The sequence below is a fragment of the Chroicocephalus ridibundus genome, chromosome 1 (assembly GCF_963924245.1).
Source record: "Chroicocephalus ridibundus chromosome 1, bChrRid1.1, whole genome shotgun sequence".
Classification (NCBI taxonomy): domain Eukaryota; kingdom Metazoa; phylum Chordata; class Aves; order Charadriiformes; family Laridae; genus Chroicocephalus; species Chroicocephalus ridibundus.
Window position 1 is genome coordinate 176,279,701 of NC_086284.1, and position 21,267 is coordinate 176,300,967.

Here is a 21,267-nt window from a genome sequence, read left to right on the forward strand (position 1 = left end):
GGCCTGCTTAAGTATAAGGAGAACTAGGAACGATACCTTATCTCAAAAAGCCTATTTGCTCTTTATATATTACATGAAATCTGGGCTTTGCCTTCACCTTTTGTCCAAAAGGTAGACCAACATAGAGAGATCATGGCCATGACTGCATTATTCAGAGAAAGCATGACCGTCATTGACAGTTATTTCAGTGTCTGACAGTTCCTTCGGCATTCCTTCACTCTCTGTAAAATGAAAACTTGTCATGAGCTTCCCATGCCAGAGAACCAGTCCTTTTTGGCTGAACCCAATAGGTACATCCTAGCGAGTAGAAGGTGGTAAGAGGATGCTATTATTCTTACACCATTGTCCATATGAGATCCTAGCCACGCCAAACAACAGTCTTCATGGTCTGTTCTTGCATAGTCGTAGTGTATCTTGTGAGAATTTTCACTTTAGGGCATGGGGATAATGAAAGAGTTAATTTAGTTTGTAAATATTTAGTGTTTAATGTGTATCTCAAAGAAATCTCATTGTGTCTCCTTGGGTGAGTTGTGTCACAGCAAATGAAGTTGATACTGCACTAACTGTATTATAGTTATTTAGAAATTTAATTTGCCAGAAGCTATACATATTTTCAAACATCTTTACATAGCTAATTATGCTAAAATTTTTAGAAATCTGGAAACACAGGACATGGGCAGTTCTAGTACCAATTCTAGATGTTCTTTATGTTCAAAGTTCAATTCAGGGATTGTCTTTTCTAAGTGTAAGGTTAGGTTATGTCCCACAAACAGTGAGCATTGTCAACAAAATGCAGGGTTTTAAACAGTAGAGTTTAGGACTGATTATGACTGGGACTGGTGTGAAATCCTGAGTTAACATTTATAATAGCTTTTGCTATTGCCTAAGTGACTTGAAATTTGCAGCTGTATTCATAGGGAATGTAGTCTGTATGGAAACTTCTCTTCAGTTAATCACCCGTGACCTTCTCAGTGCTTCTCAGACTTCTCTTACTGCTGCGAAGCACCTGATATCTTTGTTTTATTTCATGCAATAAATTAGAAATAATGTAACACAGCACTATGAAATATTCTGGGGTATTATGTATGAATATACATGGAATAGTTTATAATACAGCAAATGAAAATGAGGTTTACTAGACATCATTACAGTTGAATAGAAAATAGAAGCTTAGATTAACTTCATGGTTTGAATAGATACTGAGTATAGAGTACAGGAAGTACATATTCCTTATATGAAATTCAGGAAGAACACAAACTAGAAAAATGGTGATTTTATTTATACCATCCTATAGCTATAATTGACTTCTAATATCCATCTGAACATGTTTATTTTCCAGCAAACATTTTTCCTATTTTGCATTAAACGTTAGATTCAACATTTAAAATGTTCTTTTGGAAAGAAGAAACTGTTTGAAGCAACTTCTTCTTCAAACTCTTTTTTTTGTCAATTTTTTAAGAAAACTCTCCAGTTGATCTTCACAGAGGAAAGCAACTACCAGGTGTTATTGTCCTAGCAAAGATTTAAAAAACATTGGTTCGTTTAAGATTAATTCACGGCAGAAAAGTGTACCTAATACTCTTGCAAATAAACCCGACCTGTTCATGTCAACATTATCACTATTTTGTTATTCATTAGCAGGTAGCCAGAAGAGCTTTTATTCAATAGCCTGTTCATGAAAGAAAAGTGATTCAATTCTAGCATGTGCAAGTGTTTTTTAAAAGCTCTTTGTGGGCTGCAGATCTGGAGAGAAAGAAGAAAGAATTTGACAGCAAGGAAAAAAGTGGGAAGCAGTTGCTAGGAGACGGAGAAAGATGGGTGATATTTTGCACCGACAGCAGTGCTAACATGACATTGTCTATGTTACATTTCAAGCTAATGTGGTTGCATTTAAAAGCCAGAGGAATACCCAGTCACCTGGGCACATATTGGATAAAGCTTCTAACATGGAGAGAGCAACCCTTTTCTGCTGTGGCTGTGACACTGTAATGGGAATCTCTCCTTTAAAAATGCATCTTATAGCATGTTCTGATAGATCAGGTGACATCTGATTAGTCGTACTTTGTGAAACCTTATTTAGTAAAGCCTTATCTAGTGCCCAAGAAAACAGAAATACATTGAAGGCCTATATGAAATTTAAGGACTATGTTATTTCTGAAGTGATAAACACAATCTCACTAAGATAATGCTTACTTCTATGAACTACAGTTACTGTCTTTGACTTACGGGAAAGAAAAAGCAATGTAATAATCTAATCATTAATTTACATTCATCATTAAAAAAAAAAAAAACAAAACAAAACAAACAAATTATCAGGTAAAAATAGTTTGCATTTGTTCCAGCTCTTTTTTCTCTGACAAGGTTGTGACCAGGAACACCACTCTTTCCTGAACCTCTGAGAAATGAGAATGGTTCTGTTTATTTTGTTTCTTGTATCATAAATTTGAACAGGGAATCCAATACAAAGTTTTTTTCAATACATTTGTATATGGCTTTTCAGAGGCTTTGGCTGTTGCCCCATATTTAGATTCAAATGCTATTCAATATGAATTTACAAAGTTCAGGAAACCTTTAATACAACTACTAACTAGTAAATATTGCTTAGAGTAAAATCCTTTTCAGAATATATGTATACCGCATACTTTACTATGGCATTTGTAGCCTGTATTCCTTCCTGGAATGTGAATGACCAAACCTGACATTTTTATTCAGCTTTTGTGTTCTCCCCCGAGTTTGTTTTGAAATGAACTGAAGACTGTGAAAGGAATTTAAAGCGAGAAATAAAGTTAGTTTCTGGACTATAAACCAGAGCAGATTTCTGCTTCAGAGCAGAGAGCTGATGTAGCACTTTTCCTCTTTTTCACTGACAGAACCAAATACTTCCCTTAACTTTAACAGCTGCTATGAGGTGGTTGAATATGAAGAATTAGTTGCAACATTTCCAGTGTCACCATGGCAAACGTGAATCTGAATTAGTTGTTCACCTGTCAGATGAAAGGAAAAAAAAGTCTTCTGTGCCAAGGCAGAGTTGCTTTCAGTTCCTTTAGCAATTCTTATATTCAGAGAACAAATAAGGGCCACCAGACTGCAATTTTGGTTAGGTCATTATAAAAAAGGCAGTGCATTAACTGTGTACATACAAGGAAGGCAAGGCAAAGGGAGGCAAGGCAAAGGAAACAACTTCCACCTCTTGCTCTGTGTCACGCTGGTACTGTTCCATGTTGTTGCTGAAAATAGCTCAAGAATGAAAAAAAATGGATTTGAATATAGTAGCTTGATATTCTGAGTGAAGACGCTAATTCTCTACCTATTTTTTCTGAAGTGCCATGTAAAAAATGCATCTCCTAAATTTTCTTTGAAATAAATGCCTATTATTTCCAGGGAACGTTGTTTTCAGGCTTTAGAACTTCTGTACAAAACCCACTAGGATTCAGTTCTACAGTGGCACAGTGTATAAAGGTTGAGGATAACTTTCCTGATCCCATCTCCTTGTGGAGCTCTGACATTCTCAGTAATGTGGCCTAGTTGGCCACACTATTCAATGTGAATGCCAGTGTTAGACATAATTTTTAAACATGCATTCTCATGTATAAAACACTTAGGCTTGAATACATGGAGGTTTCAGGAAACTTATGAAAATTTAAAGTAAAGTTAACAACTCATTTCATTTCATTTTAGCTATTAACAACTGCTGTCTTGTGAATTTTCTCTCAATCATCTTGTCCCTCAGAAGTACTTACAGACAAGAGGACTGAAGCCAGAAAGATGACTGTCATTTTTCCATGCATTTTTTACATCTCAGCTGAGATTTCTGTTAAGAAATTGTTGTCTGCCAGCTCCCACTGTGTTTAGAGAGGTTGAAATCAGGCAGGATTACACCCCTCACTGGTAGGACGTAGACTTTAATAGCGGAGAGCTAGTGAAAAACAGAAATGGTGGTGGGAAGAGGAGCAGGATACAGAAAGAAAGTTTGGGGATGCACAGAGGAATCCAGGGAATCTCTGGGAAGGGGGAGAACATGGTAGGAGTAGAGAGAGGAAAGATGTGAGTACCAGGTAGTGGACTCATGCTGCCTTGGACTTTTCATCCATCTGGTAGGGAAACAGGTCATTGAGCAGCCCTTGGAAGCTGGTAGAAGAACTGGAGACATAATACCGTTTTTCAAGCAGAATACGATTTAAAAAATAGGAAAAAGGAAAGGCAGATGAAGTAAAAAAAAATTTTTTTAGCCTAAACCCTAACCCCTAACCCTAACCCCTAAACCCTAAACCTAACTCCAACCCTAACTGTCCCTAAGTCCAAAGTTTTTCAGCTACAGCCAGAATAATTGATGCATCACACATTTGGTGTGCAGCATTTTTATGAAAAATAGATTTAGATGAAAATTATGAATAAATAAGAATTAGTAAATATAATATTTCAAATTAATTTTACATATTCCAAGTGTGTTAGAATTGAATGCTAAAAACATTATATAAAATGATTGTGATGATAGCTTATGTACTACCATAAATCTAAAGCTACCATAAATCTAAATCTAAATAATTCTAGGAATTATTTACCTTCTTTTGGAAAGCAAGCTTTATGAGTAAAGATTTTTGCATACAACTTTGATGAAAAATAGCACAAAAAATTAATAAATAGCAAAAAATTTTCGGGTTCCGTTGCATATTTTCACTGCATTCTGTTGTTCTGGTGTGTGAAAACAGTTGAAACAGTAATGAAAATTTGTAGTAATTTTCCCTCGTTTCCCTTCCACTCAGAGATGGCTCAGTCAGTGCCACTCAAGGTGGCTTAAACTTCATTTGCATCAGGTGAAGAACAGGCACAGTCAGTGACTGCAGCTCAGCTATTGATTACGTAGGCACACCCTATAAGAAATGTCCATTTCAGCTACAGCATGCGTCTTTGGGAACATTAACAGCTGATTTTTTTTTCAGTCTTATAGTGCTGAAGGAATAGAGGGAAATTAATAAATCAGAAATTTGAAAAAAAAATTGAGGATTCTTTCTAATCTTGAGAGCGTCTTAATATTTCTTATGCCTTAACACTCTTCAACTCACTTTTCTTTGCTCCTTTGAGCACCTTGCATTTCTGTTTTCTGGTCTGTTAAGGCTAGCAATATTGTTTAGTGTATGGTGAAATTACAGTTACCTGAGACCATTCAAACAATTCATGTGAATACGTAAAATGCACTTTCAATTTTTGTTTCTTTCAATAAAGCTGAAGTATGTAAAAAGGACCAAATAAGTCAAAGTACTGCATAAGCAACTATATTTGCATTTGTCAGAAAGGCTGAATAGTTTTCTTTTTTAGTGTACGTTTCCTGAATATGTATTTGATCTTTAGATTTAGTTAGTTTTAAAGTTTAGTGAACATGCTATGTTATAGTTTTGCTAAGTAATTTTCATCTACCAAAGTCTAAGCCATTCTTGGGATGTAGTGAGTCTATTAGCAAAATTTCACTTCTATCAGTAGTAATGGAAAATAAAGTATGTAAGGAAAGGTAATATTTATTAGACTAAGAGGTATCACTGGAAAAAGTATGAAAGCATTAGGACATACACAACCTTTTCAGGGATTTCCTGTATTTGTCAAGGGTGTGACAATTTGTACATGTATGAAAATGTACAATGTTCCATTGGAGGGTTTTTTTGCTTTGTTTTCCAGCTACGTCTGTTGATCTAATAGAATATCCTCACTTTCCCTACAAACATTGCTGATAGCCTTAAACATGCCTGGATCATCAGCTGGAACAGCATTACTGCAGTGTAGCTGTAATGGGGATAGAAATATATCCTGAGTGTTGACTGATTAGCCAGGTTATAAGTTCATTTAATTTGAGGTGCCTAATGAAGTTGTATAGATTAGGAGAGGAGTTGTCATAGGCTCCCTTCATAGTCAGAAGAGAGAGAGTCCCCTGCACACAGCACTGAAGATGGCTTTAGGTCTGACTTGCTTTTGGTCATATTGGGAGGCTGATGACTTCATCGCCAGTTTATGTTGTCTGTCACTACATGAGCTGATGCTGAGCCTGAGCACGCAAACAACAGTAAATATGTCTTCAGAGGTATTGATTTATTATTATTTAATAAAAGTTAATATTTAGTAGTAATTATAATATTATTATTATTATTAATAATATTAATAATAATAATTGAGTAGATCATAGATATCCTTAGAACAGAATAGGTCACCTAAGAAACTGGTAGAAACACAGCAGTCTTTTCTGCTTGTAAGAGTAAATCTTGTTCATGACTTTTTGCAAAACCCGAACAAACTGCATGATGATCTAAAAAATCTTTAGTATGTATGCCTGAAGGCAATGCTGCAAGTTATTTTTTCAATGAATTTGTTGTATACAATTAATATGAAGAGATTAGTTATATTCCATGGAGTGGACTGAAAACATGTTTTTTTCCTTATCCTTTGTAAAAGATGTGAACAACGTTTTATTTTTATGCCTGATGTGGTCTTACAATATTTGCATTTGCTGTGAATTCCATAAAATTATAGGCAAACTGGGGAAGAGCTGTATGACATTTAAAGTTTGACACCTGTTTTCATGGGCTGAGTCTTCCTGTAGTTAGGTTTAAATGTTTACTGCACAGTATGTCTCATGAAACTCCTTTCATGCAACACACATGCCTGCAAACGGACTGGCAGGGCATACAGTAGTGCATATGGCAGGTTATATAATCTTTAAAGACTGATAGAATTTACGTTACTGCACATATTTTGATTTTTCTTCTAGGTAAGGGAACGACTGAGGGTTTCTTTAGAAAGAGTCTCTGCACTGGAAGAAGAACTAGCTGCTGCTAACCAGGAGGTAACATAAAACACTTTCTCCCCTTTTGAGGTTCAATTTCTCTAATACTCTGTCCCTTGTGTTCCCTGTCACTTTTCTTAAAACTGTGAGAAAAAAAAAAAAAAAGATAAATTACCTTCTGAGTAAGCTGCTCAGTGAGGCTTGTTTAAGGTGGTTGTAAGATTAATACAACCTTCTGTTTACTGATTTATTCCCTTCTTCTATTCCCTTGTAAGCAAGCCAAAATCCAAGAGCTAGTGACAGGTTCCCACATTTCTTATTGGACATAAAAAAGGAGTGAACCAATGAATATGTCAGATACTATAAACAATTTAATAACCTGAATTTCCATTTTACTATAAAATTAAGTAAAACACACATATATAGATATTATATAAATGTTAATATTGGTGGAGGAAGAATTATGGATGACCTTGAAATTTAAATATGTGTCTTTTAATTGCAGTGTATCATGGTGAGCTTGTGGTGCCATATAACTATTATGAACTTGGACAAGAGATTTTTTTCCTGTAGGGTAGTTTGCATCCTGTTCTCTTTTATTTGAAAGGGTGAACAGCAACACATAATTGTATTGCACACACAACTGAACACACACATAGAAAGGAATTTTGCACCCCAGAGGCCAGAAAATATAAAATAATGGCGTCTGCTGGTGACTTTACCGTTCCCATCATGTTCTGAATCCCCACCTGAAGTGTTCTTCTCACACTGTCAAAAATAAGTCAGACAAGAAATAGACTTGTATTAAAGCTATTTCGGGTTATGTCCATTTACTGGTGTCATTTCACTCGGACTTAAGACAGAAACTGAAAACAGCCACAGACGAACTTAAAGTACTACCAAATAATTCTGGAAAAAATGGAATACCTGTAATTCAGAATAATGTGTGATAATGTAAAGTAGAGATTCGTAAAGTAATTTTTTTCCAATATTAAACTAGAAAAGTTACATTCTTAAAGTAGCTTCTTAAAAATAGGGTCTGCAATTAAGATACTTTTTATCTTTTATACTTTTTATAAACTATATACAAGGTATTTTGAATCATCCCTTTCTTCTCTGAAGTAACTGCACTTTGTGCAAATATAAAATCCCTCTTTTATTCTTCCATTTCATAATGTCAAGAATACTTGAGTTAAAATGATTTAGTTACACTATGTTGCGTAATCTGTTCTTTGCACTAGTGTTTACTAAATAGAAAGCAGTCCTTTTGGTCAGTCAAGCCAAGTAAAATGCATCGCACGCCCCTAATCCCTCCCATTCATGGTCCAATTAAATCCAAGTTCACTTCACTGGGCATGGGACCAGGTCTTCAGAGCATTGCTTTGTTATTTGGAGTTTTAAAAAAATTAGTGAAACTTGTATTGGCAGTGAGGAGTAAAAACACACACAAGAGAATTAAATTAAATTAGGACTTTCATAGCCTTTCTTGCCCCAAATCCTTAGAAATGTTGGACAGACTTTGTGTCTACATGATACTAAAACCATTTAGAAGGACATTTAATCAACCAAGCATAACATGACCATTAGCACAATCTGAATACTGTTATTCCAGTTTCCTGTGAGGAACTGTTAAAGCTGAAAAATGGAAATTCAATTAAATAATAATGAAAAAGAGCTAGATGGGAAGAGATGTGGAAGACAATGAGTGAATTATTTTGAAACGGTTAATGCATTTGAACAAGGGTTCAGATAATGTTCAAACAATTAGTTATTTAAATGAGACAAAATTAATTAGAGAACTGCAATATACAAGCCTGGTTTTGTACTAGATTCCACAGCGAATACACAGGCATGAAATTTAAAAATGTATTTATGAAAATAAATGGGCCACGTTTCCAAGGGAATCGAATATATGTTTTTCAGTAATTTCTTTATTCCTGTCACTCAGTGTTTGGTCTCACGAGAGAATTCATATTTTCTTTCATATCCATTTTCTCATACTGATAGTAAGAGTGTGCTACATATTCAGGACAATATCTAAACATAAAATGATGCCAGTAAATTGGTCCCATGATTAAACGAGTATATGATTAGGTATATAAGAAGTATCAGATTCAGGGGTAAAATAGTAGAAATGTGTATGTTAAGATAGCACCTTTCTCTGAAAGCTTATGGCTGTGTCTCTGATGCAGAGCAGCAGTGAGAAACTGCAGACACTCATGAGCACTTATTGGAAATATCCTTATATAAAAGAGAAAAATTGAGAGAGAGAGACTATAGCTATAACTTTCCATTATTAGACATTAAATAAGCTCTTTTTTAACTGTCTTTGTAGCATATTACCTACATACCAAAGTGGTCGAAAACATCTGTAACTCTGGTAAAGTCGATTTCATCTTTAGTTGCCAACACCATGTTACAAATCATTTTGTATTTGATAGGGAATAGCAACACGCATTGACTTTAAACTGCAGGGGCCATTGAGATGGCAGTTGGACCTGTTGGGGGAACTTAGCTTGTGTAGCCAATATTTGCGTGGAGTCACACAAGAGTAATAGAGAAGGGCTTTGGTCTGCAGTTCCAATAGTGGCCATTGATACGGCATAAGGCACTGTTGTTGGTTCAGTTGAACTTCTCAGAAATAAGAATGTCTGCCAAATGGTTCATTTCTGTTTTGATTCCGTCAAGACAATATTTTCTCTAAAAAAAAGTGATTATGTTCTTTATCTCCTTTTCACATAAATGCTACACAGAAATTCTTTTGATTTTATGTAATATTTTTTAGTATGCTAGCAGTTTGTAATATTTTTTGAAAGTCAATTCTCTCTATAAATTAAGGTTTAAAATATACATCAAATTATCAAGGGGATCCTTATGTTTACTACCAGTTTAACAACAATATTATAGGGGTAGAATTAACCAAATCAGTTACATTAACTATTCTACTGAATATGAAGTATTGGTTTTAAATTGTTTCAGGCTGGAGGATACTTACAGGGTACATCAGCTCTTTATTAAAACAGGTTTGCAAACAATAAACATTAGACTGTATCTTACAGAGCAGGGGATTCAGCTCAGAAAAAGGACTCCTGAATTTGGGTGTCTGCATGTGAGCCGGATATCTAAAATTTGCCTGTAGTCTGTGGAGCTCTAGTAAATCCAGTCCGCCAGATAACCTGGCAGTTAGTCTGCCAGGGCTGCCAGATACAACAGGAGAGCAGCATCTGTCTGGAGCCAGAGGTGGGGAAGGAATGCCCTTTGTCACTGCGATGACACCAAATGCCTGTGTTAGGCACCTGACTCTCATAACGAGCACATATGTAGGCATCTAATGCATAGACAGCTAAATTTAGGTGAACCAGTTTGTTCACAACTGGTAGATGTTGCCCTATTCATTGTCTCTGTTATAGCTATTGTTAAAAATTTTCTGAAAAAAATTTACTTTACGTTTTTAGTTAAAATGACCATAAAACATAGCTGTATTTGCTTACCCCTCCGGTGCTTTTAAAATGATTCTGGTTTTCATCTCGTTCCGTGTAACCCATGGTCTCTCCAAATAGTTTTGTCGCTGAAGGTTATAATTTGCATCTAGCAATTAGACAAGCTGCAAGTGGTATATCCAATACCAAAGCTCAATGGTACAATAGTGTCTGTCTATGAACATTTTGAAGGCAAATGTGATGTTTTTCAGTGAGTATATGAACATTTTCAAATGCCAACAAGGTTCTGCTAACCAGCTTCCTTTTTACACACTAATTGTAGAAGGAGTCTCATTTACAAGGGAAGAGGGATGCGAATTTTCCTTCCTGGTTTTTGTCATTTATGATCTTCATGGAAATTAACTTTAATATTGAAATTACTGAAAAGTTAACTTCTTTTGTTCCACAGCTTTTGAGATCCTGTTACTAGCGTTACAAGTGTGAGTCTTTGTTAAAAGTATGCTAAACTACAGAATGTGCAAACAATACACTAAAATATTTCTTTAGTGACGTATATCACCAGGAACTCAAGCGCTAGTGGCTCCCACAGGGCAGGAATATATAGATTATAGACAGGTGGTACCATGGCCCGTAGTGATGCTTTTAAATCCATTCCTGCTGCAATGTGATGTGTTAAATGACAACTGTTGTGATTTCCATTAACAAATTTTACTGTTTCTCAGAATTCTCAACAAATTGTTTCCAAAAAAATGACCTTTAGAGCTTTTTCCCAAGGCTTGTATGCAAAATTAAGCTTCATACATAGTTAATACTATACTGGGAAAAAGTAATTTTTTAAATGACTGCTCTTACTTTGCACATGAATTTTCTCCTGCCCTTCTTAAATTTTTATCCAGCCCTTGTAAAATCTTCCTTTGTTAATAAGATCATATGATAAGTGGCTTTCCAATGTTCCTGGTTAATATGTTGGCTTTTTCATCTTTCCTCATTAGTAGAAAATGTGGCGTGGAAAATACCGCTTTAATTACATTTATTATCTCAAAGATATACTTTAGGAACCCAGAAAACACTGGGACTGTGTAGAATATGAAATTAGAGAAATCACTGGGTTTGAATTTATATATCGCTGTACTACCATATGCTTTTCTTCAGCATTTGTTGAAAATGCCAGTGCTGTTTGCAAATGCCAAACAACATTATATTGCTTCTGTCAATTGACACATACATTATATTTAAAACACTTAGGCTTCCTTTTAAAACCTCATTCTTACAATTTCCACTTGCTGCTACAGAATTTTACTCAACCTTTGAGGATAAATTTAACTCCTGAAGCTATCAGAGAGATTGAAGGAGATTTGGACCATAGATCTCTGCTTCAAATAACTGCACACATTCTCTTGTTTGGGCAGTGTGTTTCTTCCTGACAGTGGGTTAGTTTATTCATTAGGGTGCCCTAATCCTATTTTTTATAGCAGCCATGAAAGCATTCATAACTGGTTTACATCACTGAAGAGAAAGAATGATTTGAGATTTATGATACTTTAAATTCTGTACCAGAAACACCAGAAATTGTAGCCACTTATCCACCCAAGAACATTCAAATACCATGTTAATTGCCCAACTTTTGTATGCAGGGCAAGTCTAGAAAACAGTGAATAATGCAGATACTCTAACAGTTGAGAACAATTTTGACTCTGACCATGAGGGATGCTGCAGACACGATTGTAGTATCATTACTGCTAATGAAATATTCTGTGATATTTAGTATATATGTATTTTAATGTAAAACCTTAGCTAACTATGGTGTGTGGTTGCACATGAAAACATACTGTACCCCCAGCTGTTTCAGGTCCTATTAGCTTAAGGCACTTTTTGTTACAGGAGTTTCCTGGTGGCCTTAGCCTTTGTATGTAAATACAATGCAAAGTGATTTTTAGAGCAGAAATGTTGTTAAAGGAATAGTTTGCTGAGAAAAATAGCATGTGCATTTCTGGATAATATACACAGCATTTCATCAATCCAAAATTCAGAAGTGATGGATCTCAAATCTCTGGATGAAACTCGGTGAAATTCAGTGACTTTTTTTTCTGAGCAAGTCCAGGCTAGCTGGCTTATACCTATTTCTAGTGACTTTAAGTATACTTTTTTGTGAAAAATCTGAGACAGTACCTCATTTTACTATATTTTCTCAGAATGACGTAACTGAAAGTTATTGCTTTATAAGCTCTCTTGTACATATTAATTTTTTAATTTATTTTTTTTAAAGCTATAACATTACGCAGGTCTAACTCTGGAGACCTTCTTTGTCGTCTGAACTTTAATTTTAAATGTCTGTGTAACTGTGCCAAATTACATCTTTTCTGCAAAGTTGCACATAATTAAAAATATCTTGCTTTGAAATGTAATCTTTATATGCTATATGTAATTGCTTTTCATTCTGCCTTTAACCTTAGCCATCTAGTTAAATGTTAACTCTGCAAAAAGTTATTGTTCCCTTTAAGTTTTAAATGCAGTAATGAAGCAAAATGATTTTATTTTTTTTTGTGAATGTTTCTCATACTCCATGTTCCACTGCATTAATTTCTGTCTCTACACATTTGAATCAGGATGTGTGGCATGGCAGCTGAAGAGGTTGAAACAGCAAGCACTGCATCCCTCATTGACTTATTTTTTTACAAAGTCAAAAAGAAATAAGTATGAGAAATATTCAGTTAAGTTGTTATAGCTATTTCTTTTTATGTCCTCAACTAATTCTAATCTAAGTTCTTGGAGGAAAAAAAACATTAAAATTCTTTGTGAATATTGAGGGTGGCAGTTTCTTCCGCTGAAATGGTAGATTCAGGCTACTAAGCATCTTCACTGCAATTTTGATGTTTTTCTTAGAACTTTGTGTCATGGCTAATGCTTCTTTTTCATTTTATTTACTTGTGAAGTTCTTGATGAGATTTTTTATATAAAGATTTGTGGCTAGAGTGAATCCCAATGTCACAGAATCGACACTGAAGAGTAGAATTTAATTTTGCTCTGGTTATTCACAAAACAGCCCGAGATCTTTTGCACTTCTCAATTTTCTTCTATGGCACATCCTTATGTATCCATAAGCATACGTACATTACTCTTAAACTGATATAAACTGTTAACTGCACTTTCTGGAAAAAAGAAAAATCTAAGTTTTGTACGATAATGCTTAAAGAAACATGGCAAAGGGTAAGAAAAAAGCTATGTAAAACTTTGATTTGCTAATTCCTCTTTCTTTACTGTTCCCCCAAACCTGCTGTGCAGCTATGGAGCAATTGTTTAAATATACATTAAAAGAGCAGACAGCTAGATGTTTGAAATCTATTTTGCAAATCTCTTCAAATCTACTTCATTTTTTTGTCTGACAGAAACATTTGACCTAATGAAACCTTGGTCCCCCATGGGTAGAAACATGGGTGGTTTAATGCTTTGTTTTTATCTCTGAATAAATGATGACTGGAGATTAAAAATTCCCAGATTCCTCTAAACCTTGCAGTACAAACTCGCCGTAAAATTAGCATCTTCATCAGAATGAGCATAAACTTAATCCAGTATATTCTCGCATGTGTGTGTTTTAAAAAACATTTCTAGGATGCTCATTCTGAAAACAAATTTGATGCTACTACTGTAATGCAAAAATGTAATCTTCCCTTTGTGCATTTTCTGGCAAACACAGGCGTGTACCAAATTCATTACTGTATAACAATTTAATATGAGCATTGCCTGCAAGAATTTGTGGAGTTTCTCTTCCAACATTGTTGCTTTGTCTACATCTTCCATCTGCTGGATCTGCTGAGGTTCTCCTTATTCACTTTTGCAGAAAGCAGAGAGAGGCTTAGCTGTGCTTTTACAACCTCACACTGACCTAAAATTTTGCAGTGATGTCACCTGTTTCTGTCCTTACTACATGAATTCTCCCACACTCCAGAAAGTTTCCCTCTGGTCTTGCAGTGTTTTCTTACCTGTTGCTTCACGTTAGAAAAGTTTTGAGTAACACTTCTTTGTATCACTCCTTAAACATCATTCCTGTCACCTTCAATACTGATTATTGTTAAGCAAGTGATAATAAATTTTTTGTCTTTCACATCTTTTCTTTTTTCCAACTTTGCGGTCCAAATAATTTAAGAAAAACAACTAGTAAATCTGTGACAAATATTCATAGTATTCTTATGTTTTAATGTTATATTCTCATTTTTATAATACCTGTGGCTTTCAGACTTTTGCCTTCGGGGTGAAACTGTATTTCTATTTGCATTAAAAAATGTGGCCTAATCTTAAGTACAACTTAGAGAGCTGCAAAAATATAAATATTTATTTGTTTATTTATTAGTAATATAGTCCATATTCACATTTATATTGGAGTGCTTTTATTGCACCTGTTTACTATGATTATTATTGCATTACTACGCTCCCAACAGTGCTCCAGTAAAGGACCAGGACTCCACTTTGCTGTAAAAAAAATATTGAAACATGCTACCTGCTCCATACCATTTGTAGTACAAATTTGCCTTGTAGTGTCCATTGCTCATACAGCTATGGAACAGAGAGCATGGCTGTAAAGCCAAGCAAGGTTGCACAGTGACCTGTGCAATATACATGGTGATCATCACTTAACCTTTTTATTATCATAGGAGCTCTGTGACTATCACTTGCAGGACTTGGTGATTTGGACTCAAAATCTGGTCCTTTTTGAATATTCTTGCTCATATAAGCATCGAGGTCATTTTAACTGGGATGACCGGCTTGCTGAAAAGGTAGGATGCAATCCGATAGAATTCATGGGTGCAATGATCGACTTCATAAGTATTGGTAGATGAACTTGGCTAAATTGCATAACTTGATTTTTGACAGCTGATGGCTGTAGTGACATCTACTCAGGTGCACAGTTTGCCACGCAGTTGTTGCCCTGGTACACCGCATAAATCCTGGTAGGCTGCATGAATCCTAGCACGCTCACTGTGTCCTACCTCCGTGCTTGGGAGTTAAATACTGAGTACATGCCCTCAGCCCAGCGCCGTGTCTGGTTTTTTAGTGGAAGAGAGACTGGGGCTGCAGGCAGGGAGGGAAGGGCAGTGCTCTCCATGAGGTCCTGAGTCTCAATGACTGTAAACCCTGGTGGTAAGGGCTCACGACATAACACAACTGTGCTGCACTTAGTGCGGATGGAAAGTTTCTGTTTTCTGGATCTCGTGAAGTTGTTACTGGAGTTACTTTGGGAGCCTATATAATGTTTTATATTCATCAGTAAATAGGGATCACAGAGCATGCCTGACATTTCTGCACAACAGTAAACATATATATTTATATATGACACAGAGCTGTGAAGATGAAGAACATGTCTCAGAGACTGATAAACAGATCTTCTGATATCTTCTCTACTTTATTCCAGAGAATTACAGAATAGGAAAGCTCTGCATTTCTAGCACATTTCGTGGATTTCTTATTTACCACATATTCCTCACCCAATGCAGAAAAACGTGAGGAAGAGGATATGGGATGACAGCCAAAGAAATACAAGCTGAGAGGAAATCAGAAGGATGGCAGGAGCCAGATGTGTGGCTGAGCGTATTTCACAATAGTTTGCCTACACACCTGAAAATCCCGGGAGATTAATAAAACCATAAGGTTATTTGTATATGGTTAGCTTCGGGATTGTTTATAGTCAGCATCAGATTAGACACTGGGATAATTTCAGGTTGAATTTAATGTCATATATTTGGTAGCTTAATGAATCAATGGAATACAACTCTTACCGGCCCTGGTTTCACAAGGTTGTGTTAGCAAATTCCTTACTTTATACAAACCACCTTGCTAAAGTAAAGAACATAGCATATATAAGGAGTCATGCTTAGCTGATTTGCATTGTAGAGCTCACTATTACTTGTACAAAGCATATCAGTGAAAGTTTTAATGTCTAATGTTTAATTTGCTCACAGTATGCCCACAGTGCCTTTCGTGAGACATCAGGAAGAATACATCTTTGATCTGGTATTTTGGGATTTGTAAACTTTGAAATGCATGCCATTTTATCCTGCATTGGAGGTATAAATTCTGGTTTAAGAACATAGTTGATTATCTTGCTGTCCGTATCAGCTTCAGGGTCGTTTGACGTTTGTCAAATGAGTGTTCATGTGGAGCAAGATAATTTCACTGCAAGAATCAATCTATCTTGTTGATTTTTTATAATTTACAGTCTTCTTGTGCATCCATCTTGATGAAAATGCAAAACACATAACCATTATCCTTTGTTTTTAATCTACCTGAACAGTATATTTTTTTATCATTTGTTTAATGGGCGTCTTTAGAATGATTACACAACTTTGTGTCTATTTGTTAAAGATTACATGATTTGTTAGGAACATCTACATCCACTAACTCTCAAACCAGATTTTAAATAGTATAACAAGATCACGGTATTATGTTTTATGCCTGTTACTCTCCATATTATTTTTTTTAATGCATGAATAGGCCTTACATGCTGCATTTGAATAAAAGATTCAAATTAATGACTTGAGACAATAAATAAAATCAAATTTAAGCTTCAATAGATTCATATTTATTAATCAATATTCCCATTAACATATGAACTAGAAAATGTGTCATTTGTGTTATCATACTAGATCAACTCAACCCAACAGTGCACGTGCAGCTCTAACAGTATTCTGCAAATTCATAAGGAAGTTAAGTAGCAAGACAGTGAAAACTGACATCTGTGAGCAGCGTCTGCAATGACATGAATCAAGAGTAATTTGCCACTCAGAGGTCTGTATTGGCCCCCCATTGTCAATAGGCAGAGCAAGGTGCCCAAGCATGACAAATCGATTCCACATTTGTCACTGATAGACTATGAAGAAAATTATTACCATTTTGCTACTGGTCTGTTAACGCTGATGAAACAACTTAGTGATAAAACACTTGTGAGAAAAATAGGAATAGAGACTGTGCTGGGGATATGCAACGCATAGTTGCATCTTGGTAAATGCTTATCTAAGTAATCATATCAGGAGATTTTTAAAATCAGGTTTTTAAATTTAGTGCAAACAAGTTTCCATCGTGTGACTGTACTAGAAATAAATATAGAAATAATTTTACTTGGGATCCAAAAAAGTAAAAAATACTTTGGGTTTGATGAGGCAAAATTAGATACTCATACTTCTTTAGGAAATTGATGGAACATGTCAGCATTAGGAAATATTAAATAATCTTCATTAATATTAATAGGGACTATCAATGTATAGGTGGAATTATTCCAAGAGAACTTGTAGAGGCCGTGTTTTACTTGGATCAGTCCGTAAGAAATGATCCATCTTGCTTGACATTGCACCTGGAGAGTATAGTTTGGGCAGCTTTAATCATCTAGAATCCATGGTTACAAAAAAGAAGAAAAAGAAACCATATGTATAATGAACTACAAAATGGCTGTCGTGTTAGATTATTTTCTGCAGTAATCCTAGAATAAAATCATTGTTTTAGAAGTTCCACTTATGAAAAATATTCTTTGTCATTAAAAAATATATCAAAAAATATATCAAAATTGTATCAATTATTACCATATCCTTGATTTTTACTGGAGAAATCTGTGGGAAAAAAATGACTCCCAGTAGGAATGTCCTTGAAAAGTATTAAGACCTTGACTAAAATTAAATGGGTACAAGTGGTTTAATATTTGAATTACAGACTTCAATTCACTCTACTGTGATTTGGTTTCAACAGACTGGGAGTTAGATTTAAGTTAGGATTTCTTCAGTTTGTGCACGCAGATCAGGGCTTTGATATTCTTTAATTGTAGTTCTGGGGTAAGGTTCATTTCCTTGCTGGATTTTTACTCATATCCTATCTATCTGTTGTATTTTCATGTTTTGTACAAACAGTAGCACAGATGGTGATTTTAATACAGATACACTGTATAGGAAAATCTAATAAAACTGACTACACATGCAGAATAGTGGGGTTTTCATAACAGATGTGTCCAGTCAAAATAAATCTAAACAATCTCAAAGTCTCTAGATGACTATGCAGACAGAAAATATAAAATTTCATTTGGGGAAGACTGTTTTTACTTGGAGGGAAATATATTAATGTAATCAGAAGAGGGAAATAGATTTGCAGTGCAAGTAGCACTTCATACTTCATTTTAACCTTAGGATTTTTCAAACCGAATTATATACCTTACTCATGGGTAGTTTTCACTTGAACGCTTATGTACTAAGAGAAACTACATAAAGCCCTAGAGGCATAGTATTTTATTTATCATCAATGCCCTGGATACTAAAATTATGTTTGTAGGTATAAACACATATATACATCTATAATTATATACATATATAATTATATACACAAAGTGTGTGTATGTATGTATATATAAAATATCTTTGTATACATTATCATATATATCATATATATATAGACACTATGCATCTATATTTCAGTAACTCGTATTGTTGAAAACAATGAAGATCATAATGTTTCTGCCAAATCTATCCTTAGCTCTGATCAGCTGGAAATCAGCGTCTGTACTACCAATGAACTCTAGGGCTTTTGCATTCTGGTTTGGATACATTACTAGTGTCTTTGTGAGAGTAACAACAAAAGAATAATAATTTTTCTACTATTTTGTTGAGCCTGGTTAGAAAAAAAAAAAGGCAAAAGAAATTAGTCAGCAGGTGTTAAATATACACTATAATGCAACCATGTAATTGATATTTCTTATTCTTTTTCCATTGTGCTAGTCTTTGTAAAACACAGTTCTTTTGCTGTATCGTATTTCATATAATTTTTTGTGAAAAATTAAAAGAGCACATTTTTGTTTACTTAGATAAGGGTTTCTGAAGAAAATGTACTGAAATGTACCTGTTAATCTTCTGTGAAAAATCTTGACAGATGTTCTTTTTCATAATAGCAACTGCACAATTGCTTTAAATGACTCCTGTTTACAAAGTGTTGCCAGTACACCGTAGAAATAAACGGTGCATGCTGTAGACTACGTGCAATAGCACAAGACAGTTATTTACGGAGTAACACTTAATTTGGTGCAGAATTCATAATGACGCAGAGACTAATAAACCCTATTGCCTTATTACCAGTGTATTGTCACATTTAAAGTATAAAAATGACTGCTGATCCAGGCGCTTAGTGTTCAGAAGGAGTCGGGGCTCGGTGATGGTGTAAACGGAGGGCAGGATGTCTCACAAGCGGTCCCCTGCTGCAGCCAGCTGAGCGCCACCGCTTTGGGCTGCCCCTGGACCACAGTGCCCTTGCACCAACAGAAGTGACCTTCGTAGGCATGGCAATAAAACACTGATAGCCAGGACCTCTCAATAGTTGTCAACGAGCACAAACCACCATCAGTAAAAGATCACATGTGTGGGTAGTATTTTCATATTTTCCTGTTTAAATTATGAATCTGCCACAGATTCACACAGTCATCCTGGCATATTGTCATTCATTATTTGCACTTCAGTGACATGAAAGCAGAGCCTGAAAGTGCTAGCCACCATACAAGCAGGGTCGCAGAGAGCAGTGCTTACGTCAAGGTTATCAGAATAAAATAATCAAGACATATCAGAAGCTGCAGGATCAAGATGGTTTTGCTGTCTTTGAGGGAACTTGAATGCTAACTTAAACCATAAGAGAACCGTAAGCGAGGGCTGGAGCTCAGTGTACCACCTCCCCCTTTTGCCGCAAGGTAAAGACTCGAGACTTTTTAAGTCAGCTGTCTTTTACAACACTGATCAACTCTGATCAGCTTAGGAAGTGTTGCTGTGAATCTGCATGTACCTTCTCTTGCAGAGCCTGCTAGCAAATGTTGGATTTCTAGTAATGATAAGGCAACTCTTCTTGGCCATTTAGGATTCAAGAGTGTAGAGATTCCGTTTCAATTTCTGCTTATTTAAATTCCATATAGCACAAACTTACCAGATTTGCTTTCATTAGGCTTACTACTTTCTAATCTCCAAGGGTTATAAAGACTCCCTCAAGAGGATGATTTCACCTTAATGAGTATTCCTCCATAGCAATGAAAGCTAAACAGCAATATTAATAAAAGGTCAACAATCTCAGAAAGGAAGGATGAGAAGAAATTATGATGTAAAAATGTTGAAAATATGTATTACTCATAACTCCTACAGTTTTTTTCTTTGAATAAAGTAGTATTTTTCTTGACATGTCAGGACATGTTTTAAAGGGCTCAATTGTGTAAAGTTTCTGGAAAGCTCACCACTTAAATAGCAAGAAAATACACTGAAATCCAGGCAAATGTAAAATAAACCTAGCTGAGGTTGTCAGTCAGACATGAACACTCAGTTTCCAAGTGAATTTTCAGAGTGCTACAAAAGCCCACCTTGCAAATTTGTCTGATTCTTTTTGTTTTAAGTAGTTGTATGGGAGAGAAGTGCTAAGTTTTGAAAAAAAAATCCAACACTTTATGTTTTTTTCTTCCCCCAAAGTGAGTCCAAAGTGCAGTGTAAGTGCTGAAGGTTTCACTCCCCACCTTCCCAAGTTATTTTTGCAATCTAAAAAGGCTTTTTTTCTTTTCTTTTGTTCTCTCAAAGTGTGGCTAATGTTGATTACAGTGCTGTACGGTCCATAGCTATTTTAACTCCTACCTGTTGGGAAAATAAAGTTCTAAGTCTGGATTTGCGCTTTCAATATAACTGGTTGCAAAGCTCAGAGCTTGCATTGCTGAATGGAAGAACTAAAGCATTTCAGCACTAAAGGCATCTTCAGGGAGACTCATTTTTATCCATTGTCTTAAAAGACTCTGTATGGACTTATGAGCAGTTTTGTTTATGAAGTCAGAATATGCATTTATGGTAGCCTGAAGAACATCTTGCATTCACTCTCTCAAATGCTATGTATATAGCCAGTCATCAATTCTATGCAGTTCATTTGATCATAGTACTGAAATTTACTGAGATTTTTTAGCTACCACTCTGGGAAGAAAGATCCCCCCGGGCCGCAAGCCAACACCTCGCTTTTCCACGTGTTTTTATTCATTTCAATTTATAAATGGATAGCTCCAAAATTCTGTATTTGCTTGTC

General features: G+C 35.4%; 1 protein-coding gene across 7 annotated transcripts in view; it reads left to right on the forward strand.

The window, feature by feature from the left end:
* The window catches only part of PPFIA2 (PTPRF interacting protein alpha 2), a 340,023-nt gene that overhangs the window by 225,767 nt on the left and 92,989 nt on the right, over positions 1-21,267 (forward strand). For all 7 annotated transcript variants that reach the window (XM_063322857.1, XM_063322852.1, XM_063322853.1 and 4 more), the window contains one exon: positions 6,755-6,829. In XM_063322857.1, coding sequence (XP_063178927.1) covers positions 6,755-6,829 — 75 coding nt within the window. The remainder of the gene's footprint in view (positions 1-6,754; positions 6,830-21,267) is intronic.